Below are 20492 nucleotides of genomic sequence, written 5' to 3' on the forward strand. Positions count from 1 at the left end.
GCCAGGAGCTTCACATCGTGGTCGCGTTCTGCTTCTTCATCTGTGTCACCTCAGCCTACGATCAGGACATCATCGGCAATGGGTTCAATGCCCTTGAGCCCAGCCAGTGACTCGTGCTGCTTGCGTTGGTATACCTCAGGCGCCACTGAGACACCAAACGGGAGCTTGAGCCAGCGTTTCTGACCCCAGGGGGTCCAGAAGGTAGTCATGAAGCTGCTTTCTTCGTCCAGCTTGCATTGAAGGAATGCATCTTGGGCATCCACCAAGGTGAAAATCCTGGCCTTGGGAAGCTTGTAGAGGACATCCTCTAGTGTCGGCATGATGTAGTGGGATCGTTTCAGTGCTTGGTTCAGATGCTTTGGGTCGATGCAGACCCTCTGCTTCTCTGTTTTTTTCACTATGACCATATTGCTGATCCAGTCAGTTGGTTCGGTCACAGATGTCATGTGGCCATCGGCCTCATACTTGTCCAGCTGGGCCTTCACAGCCACTTTCATTGCAATGGGCACATTGCGAAGAGCACACTGGACTGGAGTGATGCTCTCATCCACTTCAAAGTGTACCTCCCCAGGCACTGATTCAACGGGCATGTTGAATACATCGCCATATCTGCTGAGTAGTTGTTCTTTGGACAGGGGTCCATGCTGGACATGATCCACAATGTGCAGGTCATTTGGTACAGTGAACTGCATCAGTCCCAGGCGTTCGCATGTAGAGCCTGAGAGGAGAGGATGTTGACTGGTTTTCACAATCTCAAACTCCAGCTTGTGTTTGCGTCCCCGAATAACACATTCGGTCTCAAAGGTGCCCATAGAGCTCATTAGCTCTCCTGAGTACACCTTTAGTCTAGTGTCGCTGGGCAATAGATGTGTGTCAGGTGCCAGATTGATTTTGTCTTTGTAGCTCATTACGTTGCATGTAGCACCGGAATCCAGTTGACATTGTTGTTGCTTGTTGTGTAATCGTAGTGTCACAAACCATTTCTTCCCTCTTGAGTGTACAGCCCCAATGGATTCATGCATGTAAATGTCACTTTCACTGTTCAGCTCTGAACATTGAGTGACATCATCAACACAGTGAATCTTGCCCTCACTCACCCTTCTTTTGCTTTTGAGACACACTTTTGCAAAGTGATTATTAGTTCCACAAGCTCTGCATGGTTTTCCATAGGCAGGGCAGTGCTCTTTGCCACGTGTGTGTGTATTCCCACAGTATTTTCATGCTACGGGGCTCTCTGTGTTCACCGTTCGTGGTGAATTACTCTGCCTCGATTGGTTTTGTCTGAATGTCTGCCTAACAACAGCGTGAACAGTATCAACGTCGGAGCGTGGGGTTTTGATTTCCATTGCTCTCATTCTCATGTCAGTGACTTCAGCAGTGCGGCACATTTCGATGGCAGTTACTAATGTTAAGCCTCTCTCTCTCAGTAGACGCCGGCGCGTATCCTCTTTTGCAATTCCCAGTACTATTTTGTCACGAATCAATTCATCTTTCAATCCCCCGTATTCACAAGTGGCGGATTTTTCTCTCAAACGGGTTACAAAGTTGTGTACTGACTCACCCTCTTCCTGTTTGCAGCTTCCGAAAATGAACGGCTTGTAAATTACGTTTCTGCCGGGTTTGAAGTAATTCTCCAATGCATCCAATATAGCCTTTGCATCACACTGTTGTCGCGCTGTGAGGGTGAGATTGTGCTGGTACATATGCCTGCATTCGCTGCCCATTAAACTCCTCAGAGTTGCCGCTTGTACCTCGTTGGGTTTCTCATGTAGACCGGTCGCCAGCGCATAGTCCTCGAATTCATCCCTGAAATTGTCCCAATTAGTATTCCAGTCCCCTGTGAGAACCATGGGATTCGGTGGCGGAATGTTCGCTACCATAGTGATGGAATAGGAGATTTCTTTGCCTTCAGTCATCGAGGTAGGTAGTGATGCTAGCTAACCAGCTAACAACGAGTTGATCAGTGTTGTGACTAGGAGTAGGAAATGGCGTGTGTTCGCATATGGAACGTAACTCCGCCTATACTGTACTTAGCTACAAAAATAACAAACGTGTGGTTTTCGAGCCACTTCTGATACCATGTTTCAGTATGATATATTGGATAAAGTAATAAAGACAGACACCAATGTCTAGTTCAATAGCCTTGTTCATACGTTGTACAAATCCCTACACGCGGAGTACGGGGAACAGTCTGGCTAGTCGATTACCTATCAACTAGACTCAACAATAATGAGGCTATATACAGAGGGTACCGGTACCGAGTCAATGTGCAGGGGTACAGGTTAGTCGAGGTAATTTGTACATGTAGGTAAGGGTAAAGTGACTATGCATAGATATTAAACAGCGAGTAGGAATGATGTAAAAACAAATAGTCCGGGTGGCAATTTGTTAATTGTTCAGCAGTCTTATGGATTGGGGTTAGAAGCTGTTAAGCAGCCTTTTGGACCTAGACTTGACTCTCCGGTACCGCTTGCTGTGCGGTAGTAGAGAGAACAGTCTATGACTTGGGTGACTGGAGTCTTTGACAATTTTTGGGGCCTTCCTCTGACACCGCCTTGGATATGGATCCTGGATGGCAAGAAGCCTGGCCCCAGTGATGTACTGGGCTGTACGTCTCCTGAGGGCGAAAAGCATTGTCGTGCCCTCTTCACGACTGTTTTGGTGTGTTTGGACCATGATAGTTTATTGGTGATGTGGACACCAAGGAACTGGAAACTCTCTACCTGCTCCACTACAGGCCCATCTATGTGAATGGGGCATGTTCAGCCCTCCTTTTCCTGTAGTCCACGATCAGCTCCTTTGTCTTGCTCACACTGAGGGAGAGGTTGTTGGCCTGGCACCACACTGCCAGGTCTCTGACCTCCTCCCTATAGGCTGTCTCATTGTTGCCGTTGATCAGGCCTACCACTGTTGTGTCATCAGCAAACTTAATGATGGGTCCTTAGCTTAGTGATGCGCTTTGTGGGTATTATGGTGTTGAACGCTGAGCTGGAGTCAGTGAACAGCATTCTGAAACAGGTGTTCATTTGTCCAGGTTGGAAAGGGCAGTGTGGTGTGCGATTGAGATTGCATCATCTGTGGCTCTGTTGGGGCGCTATGCTATAGGGTTTCCGGCATGATGGTGTTGATGTGAGAAATTACCAGTCTTTCAAAGCACTTCATGGCTACCGACGTGAGTGCTACGGGGCGGTAATCATTTAGGCAAGTTGCTTTCAGTTTCTTGGGCACAGGGACTATGGTGGTCTGCTTGAAACATGTAGGTATTACAGACTCGGTCAGGGAGAGGTTGAAAATGTCAGTGAAGACACTTGCCAGTTGGTTCATACATGCTCTGAGTACAAGTCCTGGTAATCCGTCTGGCCCCGTGGCATTGTGAATGTTGACCTGTTTAAAAGGTAGAGTGTGATCACACAGTCTTCCGGGAACAGCTGGTGGTTCCATGCATGCTTCAGTGTTGCTTGCCTCGAAGCAAGCTTAAAAGGGATTTAGCTCGTCTGGTAGGCTCGGTCACTGGGCAGCTCATGGCTGGGTTTCCCTTTGTAGTCTGTAATAGTTTGCAAGCCCTTCCACATACGATGAGCGTCAGAGCTGGTGTAGTAGGATTCAATCTTTGAAAGCGGCAGCTCTTGCCTTTCGCTCGGTGCGGATGTTGCCTTTAATCGATGGCTCCTAGTTGGGATATGTACGTACGGTCACTGTGGGGACGACGTTGTCGAGGCACTTATTGATGAAGCCGGTGACTGAGGTGGTATACTCCTCAACGCCATTGGATTAACATATTCCAGTCTGTGCTAGCAAAACAGTCCTGTAGCTTAGCATCCGCATCATCTGACGACTTCCGTATTGAGCGAGTCACTGGTACTTCCTGCTTTCATTTTTGCTTGTAAGCAGGAATCAGGAGGATAGAATTATGGTCAGATTTGCCAAATGGAGTGCGAGGGAGAGCTTTGTATGCGTCTCTGTGTGTGGAGTAAAGGTGGTCTAGAGTTTTTTGCACATTGCACGTGACTTTCTGGTAGAAATTAGGTAAAACGGATTTAAGTTTGCCTGCATTAAAGTCCCCGGCTACTAGGAGCGCCACTTCTGTATGAGCATTTTCTTGTTTGCTGATGGCCTTATACAGCTTGTTGAGTGCGGTCTGAGTGCCAGCATTGGTTTTTGGTGGTAAATAGACGGCTACGAATAATATAGATGTGAACTCTCTTGGTAGACAGTGTGGTCTACAGCTTATCATGAGGTACTCTACCTCAGGCGAGCAGTAGTGGGTTTACTAACGAGTTAGTTATATTAGCTATGTTGACTATGACGTTACTTTAGCTAATATGGTGACAACGATGTAGGCTGTGTGTAGCGGTTATGATGTGGTTTGGCTTGGAAAGCTTTTTTGCCTGGTCTCCTACAGCTGATGTGTTGTGTATTGAAGTCCACAAGCGAAGGGAAAAGAGGAGAGGAGGAGAGCACATAGATGCGAGAAGGAATACAACGTGGCTGCTATGAAAGTGAACTGTGTTTACGCGTGATCAGGGATGTATTCATTACGCCGATTCTGTTGAAAAAAAGTTTTCTTAAACAGAAGCAAACGGAATGAAATGAAACATACCAGAATTTGTCCAAGAGAAACTCATTTGCAACTGTTGGACTAATGATTACACCCTAGATCAGCTAGATGCAGGCAAGAGTGTGCAAGGCAGTATTGAATGTGTCACTGTCTGTCCATGTGTCACTGTCTGTCACCTCAAATTTTTCACTCAACCTGTGTGCACCTATGTTGTAAACTTTCATTTATATTGTTGGTTGTAGCAACCTCATGATGGGTATTGGGACCATTTGAGTATCATGTAGTTGCCTGAACATGTTACATTCAACTGGTTGAATGGAATATGAATGACAGTCATCCAATATGCTGTAATAAATAAATCGTCCTCCCTCATCTTAAACGGCACCGACCGCCACTTCTATGTACAGTGTTGTAACAATGTGCAAATAGTTAAAGTATAAAAGGGCAGATAAATGAACATAAATATGGGTTGTGTTTACAATGGTGTTTGTTCTTCACTGGTTGCTCTTTTCTTGTGGTAAAAGGTCACAAATCTTGCTGCTGTGAAGGCACACTGTGGAATTTCACCTAATAGATATGGGAGTTTATCCAAATTAGATTTTTTTCTGTGTAATCTGAGAGAAATATGTGTCTCTAATATGGTCATACATTTGGCAATAGGTTAGGAAATGCAGCTCAGTTTCCACCTCATTTTGTGGGCAGTGTTCACATAGCCTGTCTTCTTTTGAGAGCCAGGTCTCTCTCTCTCTTTGGCTTACTGTACAATCACAATCTCGTTTCCTCATCTCCTCATTTTCTCTCCATATCTCTCTATCTCACCTCGTTCCTCCATCCATCCCTCTGTCTTTGGGTATGCATCTATCCATCCTTCCCCTCTGCTGTCTCTACTTCTCTCTCTACTTCCCTCCCTCCCTCTCTAAAAATACTTAAGTGCTGTGAGAGTGTGCCTCTCAAAACCACAGTCCATGATAGAGCGAGAAGGACATCACATTGCCTTCAGGTTAATTAAAGCTGGGCTGTGCCAGGTGAGACAAATTACGGTTCTACTCACTGACTATACCTGGATGTCAAAACTCCAAGAGCGAGAGTAAAACCACGGTTATACACCACATAGAGGACATGGAAGAGGATATAATAATGCATTTATCTTACTTTACATCTCTCATTGATACTGTCTGGAATTAAGCCATCGCGTCTACAAAACTCCTTCAGATAATCATTTTCTGTATTGACATACTAATGAAAGTCGATGACGTTGTTGTAAGGGTATCATTTAAGGATTAAATATGACATTTCTTGCAATATTCCTTATAACACATTGTCTCTCCAGATGCTAAATGGATGATCCACGGCGCCAGGGGTGTCAAACATTTCTTTTTTGTAAGATACATTTTTTTAGAGTTAAATGAGCTTAATCGACATTGAAATGACTAAAACCAAATTGAAACTGTGTAGAAAAGATAATGACCTACATTTATAGTCTCTTCACTCTGTCCAGCTTGCTAACAGTCATTGAAACGAAAGCTAGACAGGGAGCACAGACAATTCCCAAAGCAGGAAATATTATCCCCATTTGGTAACACTACTTGACACCCAGCGTCATAACACATTATAACAAGGTCATAACCATGTCATAATGTCATAACAGCTGACATAACTTGTCATAACCTGTCATAATGTGGTCATAACACTCTCATGACACATGTATTTAGACCCATTGCGACATATATTGCGTTATTTTATGGCTGGTTATGACTCCTACAAAAGACTGTCAAAACCCACAAAACCTACCATGGTATTTATTTTATGATTGGTTACATAAGAGTTTCAAAACTCACAAAACATACCACACAAGGCAAAACATTCCCTCGGAGCCGGTGTTTGCAGGATATATTGGCACGTATATATTGGCAGGACATTATCACTTTTATACAATGGGTTACCAACATATTCAAATAATGATTGACATATTTTCATAAAAAACATTATTTTGATGAATTTATTCGTATTATTTCATCCTTCCACAAGATATAGTCCTGACACTAATCTAGGGTTGCTACCCAAGCCGGCTGGTCGTTCATTTTATTGGTTTGGTTGCTAGAGACGTGACCCAGTCTGTATCTATGGACGCGAACCAGTCATTCATTCTAAATGTTCCGTTGCCATACTGGCTGGCGACATTCTTCTCCCTTGCTTGCTAGCTAGCCAACTATGGCTAATTTACAGTCAGGTCAAAAAGTGCAGCCAGATTAACAGCAAAATAGCTGCATTTGCATTTGTTGAAACTGTTTCTAGAGGCATTTATTTGGATACATCCAAACAATGAGTTAATGTGGCGCGATTTCGTCAGGTGTTCAGAGGAGCTAGCCAACAGCACAGCTAACACAATCACTTCAAACTGAAGCTGGAAAGACTGCAACTAGCTACACTTCGTTTTGTTTTACCTTTTTTAAATTGACATTTCTTTATATAAAAATGATGCCAGCTGATTCATGATTTCGACTGGCTGAGAAACTCTGCCTGTCTCTCTCGTCCCCCAACACATTCATTACTATGGGACAGCTGGATATCTAATTTGAATATTGAAACAATGTTGCAAATGTTGGAGAGACAGACAGCAAGGTTTATACAAATCTCCGCTGTTGAAAACTAAATGTTAGTCTAAAAGAAATGTGATAATGTCTAGATGCTTTTTATAATGGAGATCAAGTTTATAAATTGCCTGGCTGGGCTAATGAGACCGTGGATTGCGCAGTCAGATGGAACAGAGTAAATAGGCATTTTAACCTCTTAGATTTAGCCGGTGGTAACTTGTGGATTTGACACCGTATGGAATGTTTTAAAAAGAGACTTATTGAATGTATCACTTACCGTTGTCTGTGGCCATAAAGATGGCGGTGTATTTGTTGTCGTGAACGTAAGGCGACTCGCGGTCCAGATTGGCGGAGGTGTTCACCGTGCCTCTGACCGGGTTCACGCTGAGCCAGTTAGCCGGGTCTCTCAGGACCGCAAACCTGAACAGGGAACAGATGACAGCTGATCAGAACATATTCAGGGTAATACCATGGTATGACACTATACAATATATTGAAGATTTGTAGACATCACCTATGGGACATAAGATAGTAAGTGCAATTGAAAAATAATAAATGTTTCTATGAAGAGATACTGAATGGACAATAACTATCAAAGATACAAAGCTTTTGAATCACAGCATGACAAGACTGCATGTACTGTATCTGAAGTCTGTATGAGGTGCGGGTGAGGTTGAGTGGACGGCTGTGTATGTCTGTGGACACTGTAGTTGGATTTTGAGTTTGATGAATGAACTCTGGTAGCTTCTCAGAGAAAAATGACCTAGTTTGTGTGGAAAGTGGCTGAAGTATGAGGCCTCCATGACCCTGCTAATGTGATCCTGAGCGCCAGGTGATGGGAGGTGATGGGTGGTGCATTGTGATTGGCTAGGGAATGGAGACATGCCTCTGGGGCTTCTCATCTGTGTTCATGTCACACACCGCTGATTTAGTGGCCAATCCCCATCCCATACACACACCCAGAGGTACTAAACACACACGCGCACTCTTTACCACCTCTTACCCCTTTAAGTTTACCAGTAAACACTCCACATGCACCTTTGTGCTTTTACACCCACACAAACACACACAGACGTGAGCACGCAAGCACACCCGGCACACACACAAAGTGCTCTCAGTGGTAGACAAATTATCTTTGAAACTGAGCTCTTCTGCTAACAGAGCGAGACAAAGCCTTGGGAAATGGCTTTGTAATCAACCTCCACTCACACCTCCACCACAAGAGAAATGACACCTCTCCTCTATCTCTATCTCCCTATTCCTCTCTCCCACCATGCACCTATTAAATTACCACAACAACGTACCGCATTTAAAACGCATGCACCTGACATGACCGGATATACAGTACTGTACAGTGCACACCCACACACACATTACCACAGACAGATTGCATGCATATGGAAAGAGATAGCAAGAAACAAAACAGACACATACTTTCACACAAACAGACTGACACACACACACACACACACACACACGGACTGTGCACACAGCTCATTTTATAGTAGAATGAGAAATCAGAACCAAGTTTAAACATTCTCACAGGTCATTAACCCCAATATGTCCCCATTCTCCCATCAGTAAACACATCTAACACACACACACACACACACACACACACACACACACACACACACACACACACACACACACACACACACACACACACACACACACACACACACACACACACACACACACACACACACACACACACACACTTACTTCCTGGTTATCAGTCCTCCATCACCACCAGGCATCACACAACAATACCTACACACAGAGAGAAGCTCATCGCTTGGAAAGATGCGAAAACAAGATGATTATCCTGCTGCTTTGGGTACACAGATAGTCGCTTGATCCAGTAATACATTGTTCAATGGTTTGTATTGACTGCAAGCCTATTTGTTGATAGAATCTATTCGGTTGCAGCTTAAATGATAAAGCATATAAAAGGTTTTCCCCCACCCGTTTTCCGCAACACCGCTGTGTTTTTGAGGGATTGGAGCCATGAAAGGAAGTCATTCTTCCACCTGATTGTCTGATTTAGACAGATATGTATGATATGTCTCTCTAAATCTACATGTGTGGCCAGATCCACAGTTTAAGTCCCCTGAATAGAGGCTTCCACTGAGTGTAACCAAACATCTGTCCTACAGCGAGCCTTCTGGCCCTCCTCTCTCTGTTCAGGTCCAACTAGCCCATCAAGCATCAGGACAAAGACCCATATCCTGCCCTCTCCTCCCTTCTCCCAGTCCAGATGTTTCAGATCCTCTATCTCTCTCTCTCTCACACACACACACACACACACACACACACACACACACACACACACACACACACACACACACACACACACACACACACACACACACACACACACACACACACACACACACACAGAGAGAAGAGATGTGCAATAAATCCCTCCAGTTGGCCCGTCCAGGGGCTGTGAGTGGGAGTGTGTGTGTGCAGTGAGGAGGATTGAGTGTGGGTTCCAGTGGAGAGGCCAGTGGTACTGCTGAATAATTAGAGCTGTTGACTGTGTCCCACTGACTGGTGACTGGCCTTCCCTGTCTGTCCTGTCTACCCTTGCCTGACAACTCACACTGAATTCTTTGATTGCTACATACGTCAGTTTGAATCTGCCATCATTGAAGCCATTTGTGGTGACTAGTGGCATTGTACAAATCAAAGACGTTGGTTTACCCATGTATGTTTTTGGGACCAATCAGATGGTTCGAAAGCAATGAGTCTGGGTAACCAGGTAATGTCTACCGGCTCTGCCCTGTCCTGCCCGGCCCTCTGGCCTGTACACTCTTAGAAAAAAAGGTGCTATCTAGAACCTTAAAGGGTTCTTCGGCTGCCCCCATAAGAAATCTTTGAAGAACCGTTTTTGGAGAAGACAGACAGTAAGAGGGTTCTACATAGAACCCAAAAGAGGTCTACCTAGTACCAAAAAGGGTTCTTCTAACTGGAACCAAAAAGGTTTCTCCTATGGGGACAGCCGATGAACCATTTTGGAACCCTTTTTTCTGTCTGCTCTGGTCTGCCTTGCCCTGATCTGCCCTGCCTTGCCCTGCCTTGCTCCTGGTCTGCTCTGCCTTGGTCTGCTCTGCTCTGGTCTGGTCTGCCTTGCTTCTGGTCTGACCTGCTCTGCCCTCCCCTGTCTTCCCTGATCTGCCCTGTCTGTCCTATTTTTTTGTCCCCTCCAGCTGGGGATGGCCCTGTCTTACTGTCTGTCTTCTCCAGCTGGATGAGACAGGGCTCTGCCACGTCAGACAGGACAGAGACAGGGCTCTGCCACATCAGACAGGACAGAGACAGGGCTCTGCCACATCAGACAGGACAGAGACAGGGCTCTGCCACATCAGAGTCTCAGCCACTGATGCTAATCAGATACAATATGTATCAGAATGATGCTATGAGAGGGGGACCTCCATAAATACAGCATAAAAACACTCCAAACCTATTACTCTCAACAAAATCGTATGCCATTATTTATTTTCTTTCCAGGAATTTAAACCTCAGTTCTCATGTAAAGTTGAAGTTGTATGTAAACTTCTGACCAACTGGGAATGTGATGAAAGAAATGAAAGCTGAAATAAATCATTCTCTCTACTATTATTCTGACATTTCACATTCTTAAATTAAAGTGGTGATCCTAACTGACCTAAGAAAGGGAACTTTTACTAGGATTAAATGTCAGGAATTGTGAAAAACTGAGTTTAAATGTATTTGGCTAAGGTGTATGTAAACTTCTGATTTCAACTGCATAAGCATCAGAGGCACTCAAACACACACTTAGTAGTAGTAATGCATAACAGATGCTTTCTCCTTCCACGCTCCCGCTCTAGACATACAGTAAGTGACACCCACACATACTGTAATATTATTGTACACAGTTGTGATGCACAAAATGTTCCCTTGCTACCTCTCTAGTCTCTATAGTGAGTGCCTAGCAATAAGAGCAGCCCTGTGAGGCCAGGTTATGGTACTGAATCACCCCAGCTCCATGGTAACCCCAAATGAGGCAGCACAACGTGTACAAACACAGGGACCATTAACCTTCTCTTAAGGTCATTAGAGAGACATTAAAAATACATTATGCAAATGAAAAAAAAACATCTTTCTCATACAGGGTACATGTTTATCAGCAACATTGCAAATTGTCACAGCCAATTGTTCAAATAATCACTTACATCCACATCTAGAATTTTCCCTTTTATCCTTCTCTCTCTCTCCTCCTCTGCCTCTCTCTCTCTCGCTCACTACAAACACACATACGCCCGCACACAAGCTTACGCGCTCACACACAAATGAGAAAAGATTGGAGGCAGAAATTGCCTGTACTTTCTGCTTGCACTGTAAAATACCCAATAGCAAGTTGATTTGCTCACATTATTTCTGCTTGAGCGGCAGAATTTCTCCCCGGTGCTGTAAGGCAAATCCAGGCCTGACCCTACTCTACCGAGAACTGAGTCTGAGCCCATTTCAGCTTTCATCTGACGGTTAGAGCCTCCCTGGGGACACCTTATAGGACTCAGATCTTCCAGGACTCAGGACAGACCAGTCAGGAGAGTGCTTTTCCTACATCACAGGAAGATGCAGTCTATTCTAGGATAATGACGGTGACACCCTGAGAGAGGACGTTAAGACAACGCAGCAGCACTCTTTATAAGAAATCTGCTCACCCACACAGTTCACATAGCTATCTCTGCATGAGGTTGAGACCCCTTTAGGATCAACTATTACACTACCATTGCATCAGATGCATATGGTTATGCATACAGTATGTGTGTGTGCGTGTGTGCGTGTGTGCGCGTGTGCGTGTGCGTGTGTGTGTGTGTGTGTGTGTGTGTGTGTGACAGACAAACAGAGAGAGAGAAGAAAAGAGAGTGTGTGAGAGAGAGAGAGATCTGATTGGTACCATTGTTACTGACAGTAAGTATTTCTGAGAAAACTTGTACTAAGTGGTTTATTCTAAATCCTCATTCAAATACACTTATCGTAAGTGCATTGGATAAGACCATTTGCTAAATTAAGGACTTTAAGTGCACTGTAGAGAACATTTTATATTTTTATTTTCAAAACTGGTTGAATTACTATTTTTTAACTGTAGGCATCTGAAACTTACCACAGGTGAGATAAATTACACAGTAAACTAGAATCATTGCAAACCAAATTAATTAGAATGTTTTATAATTTAGTATAATTTGACTTTGAAGTGAAAAATCTCAATTTCAATTTAGATTTTTTTCTCTTTCTTGTTCCTGTGTCGTTGTAAATCACACAAATATATGTGTAAACACCAAAGGTTTTTAGAAGAAATCGTGAATCATGCAGCAAGGGTGCCAATATATTTGACCACACCTGTAAATACAGTACAGAATGTGTGTATGCTGTAAGTTAGTAAGTGTATAGCTACAGTATGGATGTGTATCTAACATCTGTTCCAGTGCAGCATGGGGTCCTATGTTCATTAGTGTTTCCTGTGACAGGAGTGATGTTGTAAATGTCCCCAGCAGCTGGAGAGAAACGCTGACTCCTACTGTACATCACATCCCATCAGACAGACCCCACTACTCTCTGCTCTGTGCGCCTCCTAATCCGGCCCCCGTGCTAGATGGGTAGAGCTAGGAGGCAGTAATCAGTGCAACACCAAACCCCTGGCCTGCTCAGGGAGCCATGCACGGGTCCACATCTACAAGCCACAGATCTGCTAAGTCTCCAGTAAAAATGCTGAAATAGGCACTAACTCATTTATCTTTGTCCCCCTTGCGCTTTTTTACGCTGTGTCAACCAAGTAGATTTCCAGAGGTGTGCTGCATATTGATGCCCCCCTCTGTGCCTCTCCGTCTCAGGCTGGGGCGCTGGAGCCTGGGGGCTGTTTGCTGCTGGTGCAGGTGGAAGAAGTGGGGAAGGGATAATGCTAAAGGCTTCCTCATTGACATGTCATATGGGGTGAGACGCTGCTACATAATCAGCCATCATAAATAACATGGGAGGACTGCGATGATCAAGATTGGATTAGCAATGTTCATCAAAATTGTTGAAAGGTTTTAAAAACAATTCTAATAAGGGAAACAGTTGGACAATGGAGGATTTTTATTTTATCCATCAGATATTGACTGAATTATAGCACATCAAATATTTTACTGGACAAATAATGAATGGAGTTCAGTGTTTTTGGTGGAAATTCAGGAATTACATGAATTGTAAAATGTCACTTTTCTTTTCTTAGAATGCACTCATATATATATTTTCTAATGATATCAGGTATTTTATTTGTGTTTTGTGTTATAATAAAACATGTATATGTGCCTACTTTGCATAAATACACTGGGTGTATTTGCATGTATGGTAATTAACATAAAGGGGTGGAACAGGGCTGCAAACATCAAACATTTGCTCTGTCTACACTACCTGCTCTGTTTACCCTACCTGCTCTGTATCACCCTACCTGCTCTGTAGTACCCTACCTGCTCTGTCTACTCTACCTGCTCTTTTTACCCTACCTGCTCTTTCTACCCTACCTGCTCTGTAGTACCCGACCTGCTTTGTACAGGGGCGAAAATCTGATATCAACTTTGGAGGGGACAATTACATTAAATTTTCTCAAGAGCAATTCCTGAGGGGGACACCAAAAGTAGTGCTGTAACACATAGCCTACATTGTAATATGGTAAATGTATATTGAGGAACCAAAGAAATAAGGTGTTTGCCGTACTCCTAACTACCGGTACCCAAAACTACACAACTAATCACAACAGCAATACCATTGCCTTTAACAAATCTTAGTTCAGTCACCAGTTTAAGTTGAGAGTGGGGGTATCCATGGCATTTTCCAATTATGTTCCTATTTTACAAGTAAAAAAAATGGAGAACCTTTCATAATGTTGCCAAACAAAGACTCAACAAACTTACCTGAGACTCCCTGTCTCTGCCAGTCTGACCCTGCATATCTGTCCCCAACTCTGCTGTCTGTGTGCCATCTGTTGCCTGCTCTGCCTAATGACATCATTGTGAAACATTTCCATTAGAATTTAATTTCTTTCTTATGAACATTTTATCAACTAGTCTTTGAGATATTAGGCTACTAGGGTTCTTACTTTGCGTTTTGGTGTACTGAAAAATACTCTGATGTCCGTCTTTTATTTTTCTGCCATTTTTCTACCTGGCTGGCTGGCTACACACACACACAGTGTGTAGGTTATTTACAGTAGGAGATGGGCTTCTATCATCTTATCTTTTATCATTCTATTTGGGCTTCGATCTAAAAGGTAGCTAGCAAATGTGAAACGGATTAAAATGACAAGAGTTGACAGCTGTATGAGTTCACCATTTACACAACATATGCTGCAACCTTTTATAATTTTAATAGTTTGTTTCATATTGGCTGGCTTCCAACAATAGCTGAATTTGCAAAGCTAGCGAGCACCAATTCCGTTTCAGTGGTGTTTTCTATAATCTTTGCTACCCGGGTTAAATAAAGGTGAAATAAAATAAATAAATAAAAGTTCCCTTGTGACAATTTAGCTTTTGCAACGAGACCATTAAATATATTTAAGACAATGGTAGAAGAGAGTGTAGTTCTGTTCAGTTTGGACTCCAGTTTATCGCTAACCTTATCACAGGGACTTTGAAGCACTAACTTACATCATCTGCATGCTGATCTTGGAATAAATTGACGATAGCAAAGATTCCATCTTTGACGAGGCCAAATAAATGGAATAGGTACTAGCTAGCTTAATAGTTAATATTTGCACGCTAGCTCTGCATATTCAGCTAGTGTGTGTGCTCGATTGACTGGATTAACCTCACGTCAGTTACGTTCATTGAGTGCCTTTCAGACAGTGGATACGACCCCTCTGTTACCTTGCCAACTAAGGAACTGGCAGTGGATCAAACCATTGTGAGGCAAAGGGTGGGGGGTCGCAATCTTTTGAAAGTTAAAAACGCGCTATTAATTGTCTATAATCAGCACAATTACTTTCATTGCGTATTATTAATATTATTTAAATTACATAGTTATGTTTCAGTGATATATTGGGGGGGGACAAATCATATTTTTCCCAGGATGGGGGGGGGGGGGTCGTGTGTCCCCCGTCCCCCCCGGGATTTCCGCCCCTGGCTCTGTAGTACCCTACCTGCTCTGTCTACTCTACCTGCTCTTCCTACCCTACCTGCTCTGTCCACACTACCTGCTCTGTTCTCCCTACCTGCTCTGTCTACCTTACCTGCTCTGTCCACACTACCTGCTCTGTTCTCCCTACCTGCTCTGTTCTCCCTACCTGCTCTGTCCACCCTACCTGCTCTGTCTACCCTACCTGCTCTGTCCACACTACCTGCACTCACCTGCACTGTCTAGACTGCCTCATTAATTACTGTTGTTGTCACGTTCTGTTGCATAATTCAACAAGTGTGTCAATAGCAGGATACCCTGAGGTTAAAAATCAACAGGCTCGGCTCTAGATTACACCTATCTATGCATACTTTAAATGTTTTCCGATATTAGACATAATATCACTATAAACCGAGTGTTCCTTTTCGGAAGTTGCTTTCATTTCAAGACATTTAATATGGAAACATTTAAATTGTATTCAATTGTAACTTTTTTCAATTCCACAAAAAATGTACACCCATTAAAATAAAGGTATCTTTCGTCTTGTCTTATGATGTAAGTGTCGAGGCGATGCGTTAAATTCAGACAAAGCTTAGGCATTATAGATGCAACAGAAAGACAATGTATTCCATTGAGCACATTTCAGCTATTATAGGGGTGTGTTTGACAGGTCGTTACAAACGTTTCCGTAATCGTAACATTAACGGGAAAAAACGTCCGGCACAAGCAGGAGTATGAAAGGGTCGTAGGAGTAAAATGAAAGCAATCAATCCAGAGAGATTTAAGTGACAAGTGAATTTGCACCCCTCAAACACAGGAAATAGATGGCAGAAAAAGACAGATCCTCAGGTGGGCGGGGCATGCACGTTGCTAACTGGATTTGACACAGGCAAACACACCCACACACACACACACCCACACACACACACACACACACACACACACACACACACACACACACACACACACACACACACACACACACACACACACACACACACACACACACACACACACACACAGACACGTACACGCTCACACAACTTGTCTGACAGTGATTCAAAGTGCCAATGTACCTCACCTTGACTATCCTGAGTGCACTGTGACTTAGACAAGTGCATACTTCTGAGTTCTGATGTTTTGGCAGCACACTTCAAAGCCACTAATCATGCTCCCTCTCTCCACTTCCAGACAGCAGTGATCAGTGACTTACTGGCTGAAAGAACCAGAGGGCAAGAAGCCAATGATAATACTCCCCTCTATCAGTGAGCTACTGTATGTGAAAAAGACATTTGAGGGCAGCCATTAGTTCATTTGAAATTCCCCAGAAGTTCAGGACCTGTTTTTGGGCCTCGGCAGTCTGTAGACTTCATCAGAATTCAGAACTCGCTGAGCAGGAATGAGGGAGGAAGAGATAACAGTGCAGAGGACTGTGGATGAAGGAATAATTACAGAGTGCCGGGCAGCACTCTCTTCATTCTTTCTTTGCCTTCTTCCTCCACTACCTTGTTCACGCTCTCTTCATTTCATTCTGACTGTCTGCTACTCTGCTGACAATGAGTCTAATAACCTCGGATGTCTAAGCAGGACTGTGAAAAAACATGCCTACTTGTTAGTTGATAAAAGGGTGAAAAGAGAGAGATATCAATTGACGTTGATCTAGTCCGCCCCTGAGAGAACTGCAGCTATAATCAGAAAACTTTGTCATCAAGACATCCACTCAGGGCCTGATAGGAAAATTACAGCCACATGTAATTTGTTGCCCAGCCTAACACGGCTCTGCTCTGGCCCACAGGAGAAATTGCCTTTGTCACACCAGGTCATATTTCTATTCCATATCAGCACAATAGCAGCGCTGTAGTAAGGAAGTAAATGTGACGGGCCGAGTGGACAAAATAAACACAATGTGACTGGCCATCAATCAGCTGTCAGACACACTGTGTAATATGGCCTGTTTCCGAGTGTGTACATGTAAGTCAGAATATATTTCATGATAAGAAGTAGAAGCTCAGTATTGAGAAGTTAGAATAAAAACAGAGCTTAATCGGTCTTGATTAGATGGCTCTGGAAGTTCATGGAACTTTACACATGCTAATAAGTCCTAACACCTTGTCTATTGTCCTCATATTACTTCCCAGTTCAGCTCAGCAAGCAATCTACCCAAACATGTATTTAGTAGGCCTATAACCTAGTGCATAGTCTAGAGTCTAGATTCAAATGATCATCAATTAAAGATCCAATATCAAACTTACATTCAAACTATTGAAAGTGCATTTAAAATAGCAACACAATTAAAACAATAAAATGAAAAAACAAGCACGCCAATAAAATACATAACATGCTATCAGAAAACGTAAAACACAAAGGTGCCATTGATTAAAGGTCAAGCTAAAAAGGCTGGTCGACAAATGGAATTTTAACATCTCAAGCAGTTTCACAGGACAATGCACATTTCCATATAAAAAAAATGATAATAAAACATATAGACGATATGATACACTTTATAAAATAAACACAATGATGAATAATCAAATAGTCTTTACTGCTACAATTTAAGAAATAAATAGCAGCTTTGCTCTCAAATTCCCAATGCTAGGCCCCTTGATTTCTCATAGTTTTCCCTCCAAGTAGCCTACTGCCAGTTACTGTCTCTGTAGTCCTTGCAAACTGCACTTTATACCGGCAATATGCACAGAGCTTCATAATTCTCTGAACTGGAATAAACTGTGCCTCTGGTATAGATTCCAATGCCGTGCCCCAAACCTCAACAGGGGGCTTGAAATGATGTTGATTCGGATGTTTCTGGAAATATTTACATGAGCCATGACATGAGAAATGCATGTAATTTTGAAGTGCTGGACCAACAAGCACATCACAAGAGAACAACTGTGTTACTATGCCTGGTGTTAACTCTGCATCTGTCTGTCAGTGGTGAACCACTTTGCAAGTACACATGAACGATAACTTCTACTTTGATCAGTGCTTACAAGCTCTCCAAACATGTCTACCATATCATGCTTTTCTGTCAGCTGTACAATGGTGAGATCCTTGTTTGGATACATTAATGTGAAGACACTATACAGATCATTTCTACCTTCACTTGCTATGACAAACAGCTGTTTAGGGTGCAGGCAAATAATGTCTGAGCTCACTGCAAATTCAACACCGGTACTTGGTAGCATCAGGACCTACATGTATGCCATCTCTCTCATGACCGCCTGCTAACAAGTTTTTAATTTCATCAAAGTTGGCCAGACTATCCTCTTAACCTCTTGGGAAGTTAAAACTTTTCTCATTAACTGAACTGAGATGCTGCGATTGTTGGTCTTCTGTTTACCTATGAAACCATTTTGCTCGTTCAAACGGAAAGCACTAGAAACCATATACTGGACCATAGTCCAAAATGCATTTCTTCAAGTGGCTATGGAGGTGCATATTTGGTGTGCAATACCGTTTTCCATAAAACCTTGCAAAGCTCTCACTGAACTGTTGCATGTGGCGATTAGCCTCTCCAACTTGCTCCATTGTAATACATCTTGTACATAAGATGATACAGGCTTTGACAAAATGGGTCCAGCAATCATAATGGACATCCTCCTCAAGTCCCTTAAGAGTGAATAAGGAGTAAACGCATACTCCAAATTTTCCATTGTTGTGCACTGAAATGAGAAAACCCTGATGAGATTTTAGCGGGTAGTTGGCCTATGTCTGCAGGTGCATTCAGTGCATCAACTTTAAGCTGAATAATTCTTAGTATTCCATCATCCAGCAAACCAATATTCTTCCAGACGGTAAAAACTTGTTTTTCTGTCCCCTGTAAAAGATTATGCATAGGGTCCACTACAGCCATGTCTATGGGCATGAAATATGGCAATTTAAATAGCTCAGAGAATCTGGCCCAAGTTTTAGTCTCTTTAGTTTTCCTCTCTGCCTTGATCTTCGCCTGTGTCCACATACTCCCTTGCATTTTGTGAACTTCATTCTTTCGTTGCAGTACTAGATTGTCCATCCAGTACATTATAGAGTAATCTGCCTTTTCACTTTTTACATGGAAATGTCTATAGGCATTTGTTGCAACCTGTGTGAGCTTGACCTGGATCTGTGTTGATGAACAGATAAAAAGATGGTGTTGAAATCTCAAGTAAGCTACATGAATGTTAAAAACATCACAGTAATAAAAACTTTTCTAATAAAAGTTTCTATTAGAATGACATTTAAAAAGGGGCCTAAAAGGCCCGGTAATAAAGTAGCCAACTTTATAAATTGTTATGATATATTATTGATGCACACTAGTTAGGGGGACAAGCTTATGAATGCTTTTACAGAGGAAACACAAATAACTCCATATAATATACACACGTACCATGTTCACCCTGCCAAAATAATTTTTGCTGCAATGGCAATTCCAATTCTTGCTGTTCAACTGTCCATTGATGAGTGAATTTATCATAGAACTTAGCATTAACATTGAACTTAGCATTATCATAGAACATAGCATTAACATAGAACTTAGCATTAACATAGAACTTAGCATTATCATAGAACGTAGCATTATCATAGAACTTAGCATTATCATAGAACTTAGCATTAACATAGAACTTAGCATTAACATAGAACTTAGCATTATCATAGAACGTAGCATTAACATAGAACTTAGCATTATCATAGAACTTAGCATTATGTTCATAGTATGCTATCTTTCCCAAAGGTCTGTGGCAGTGGCCACACTCTTTCATGTGATATCAAAAGTCTTGGGTTTGATATCACCTGCCTTGCACTTTGACATGATAGCGACAACAACAAAAAACTAGAGTATTTAAATGCTAGTGCATTTGACTAAATTACTCACTCAAAATGTACCAAGTATAATATATTACAAATATTACAAAAATTAACCAAAATGTGACCAGAGGACAATATTCAGAAAGTATTTCAAAACCCACACAAAGTAGGCTATTTGACTGACAACAATTCTTACTTCTGTAACAATGTAAAAATGCAAACAACTATTCAGAGACTATTTCAAAATGGAGATAACCTCTCTCAATAAGATTTAGAACAGATCAGGCCTGACACAAAATGTAGAAATATTAGCCTACTTTGACAACAATTCAGTGAATGCCACAAGTGTTAAATAGAGATATATAAAGAGAGAAGTTCTTGGTTGATTTGTTGGTATGTGTGAAAAGGTTAAAGAAAACCCTTTGACTTCTATT

The 20492-nt window shown here is 42.5% G+C and overlaps 1 protein-coding gene across 2 annotated transcripts in view; it reads right to left on the reverse strand.

The window, feature by feature from the left end:
* Nucleotides 1-20492, reverse strand: part of cdh13 (cadherin 13, H-cadherin (heart)) — a 513598-nt gene that overhangs the window by 51569 nt on the left and 441537 nt on the right. For both annotated transcript variants that reach the window (XM_045688176.1, XM_045688175.1), the window contains one exon: nucleotides 7430-7572. In XM_045688176.1, coding sequence (XP_045544132.1) covers nucleotides 7430-7572 — 143 coding nt within the window. The remainder of the gene's footprint in view (nucleotides 1-7429; nucleotides 7573-20492) is intronic.

This window comes from Salmo salar, chromosome ssa10 (assembly GCF_905237065.1).
Source record: "Salmo salar chromosome ssa10, Ssal_v3.1, whole genome shotgun sequence".
NCBI classification, from domain to species: domain Eukaryota; kingdom Metazoa; phylum Chordata; class Actinopteri; order Salmoniformes; family Salmonidae; genus Salmo; species Salmo salar.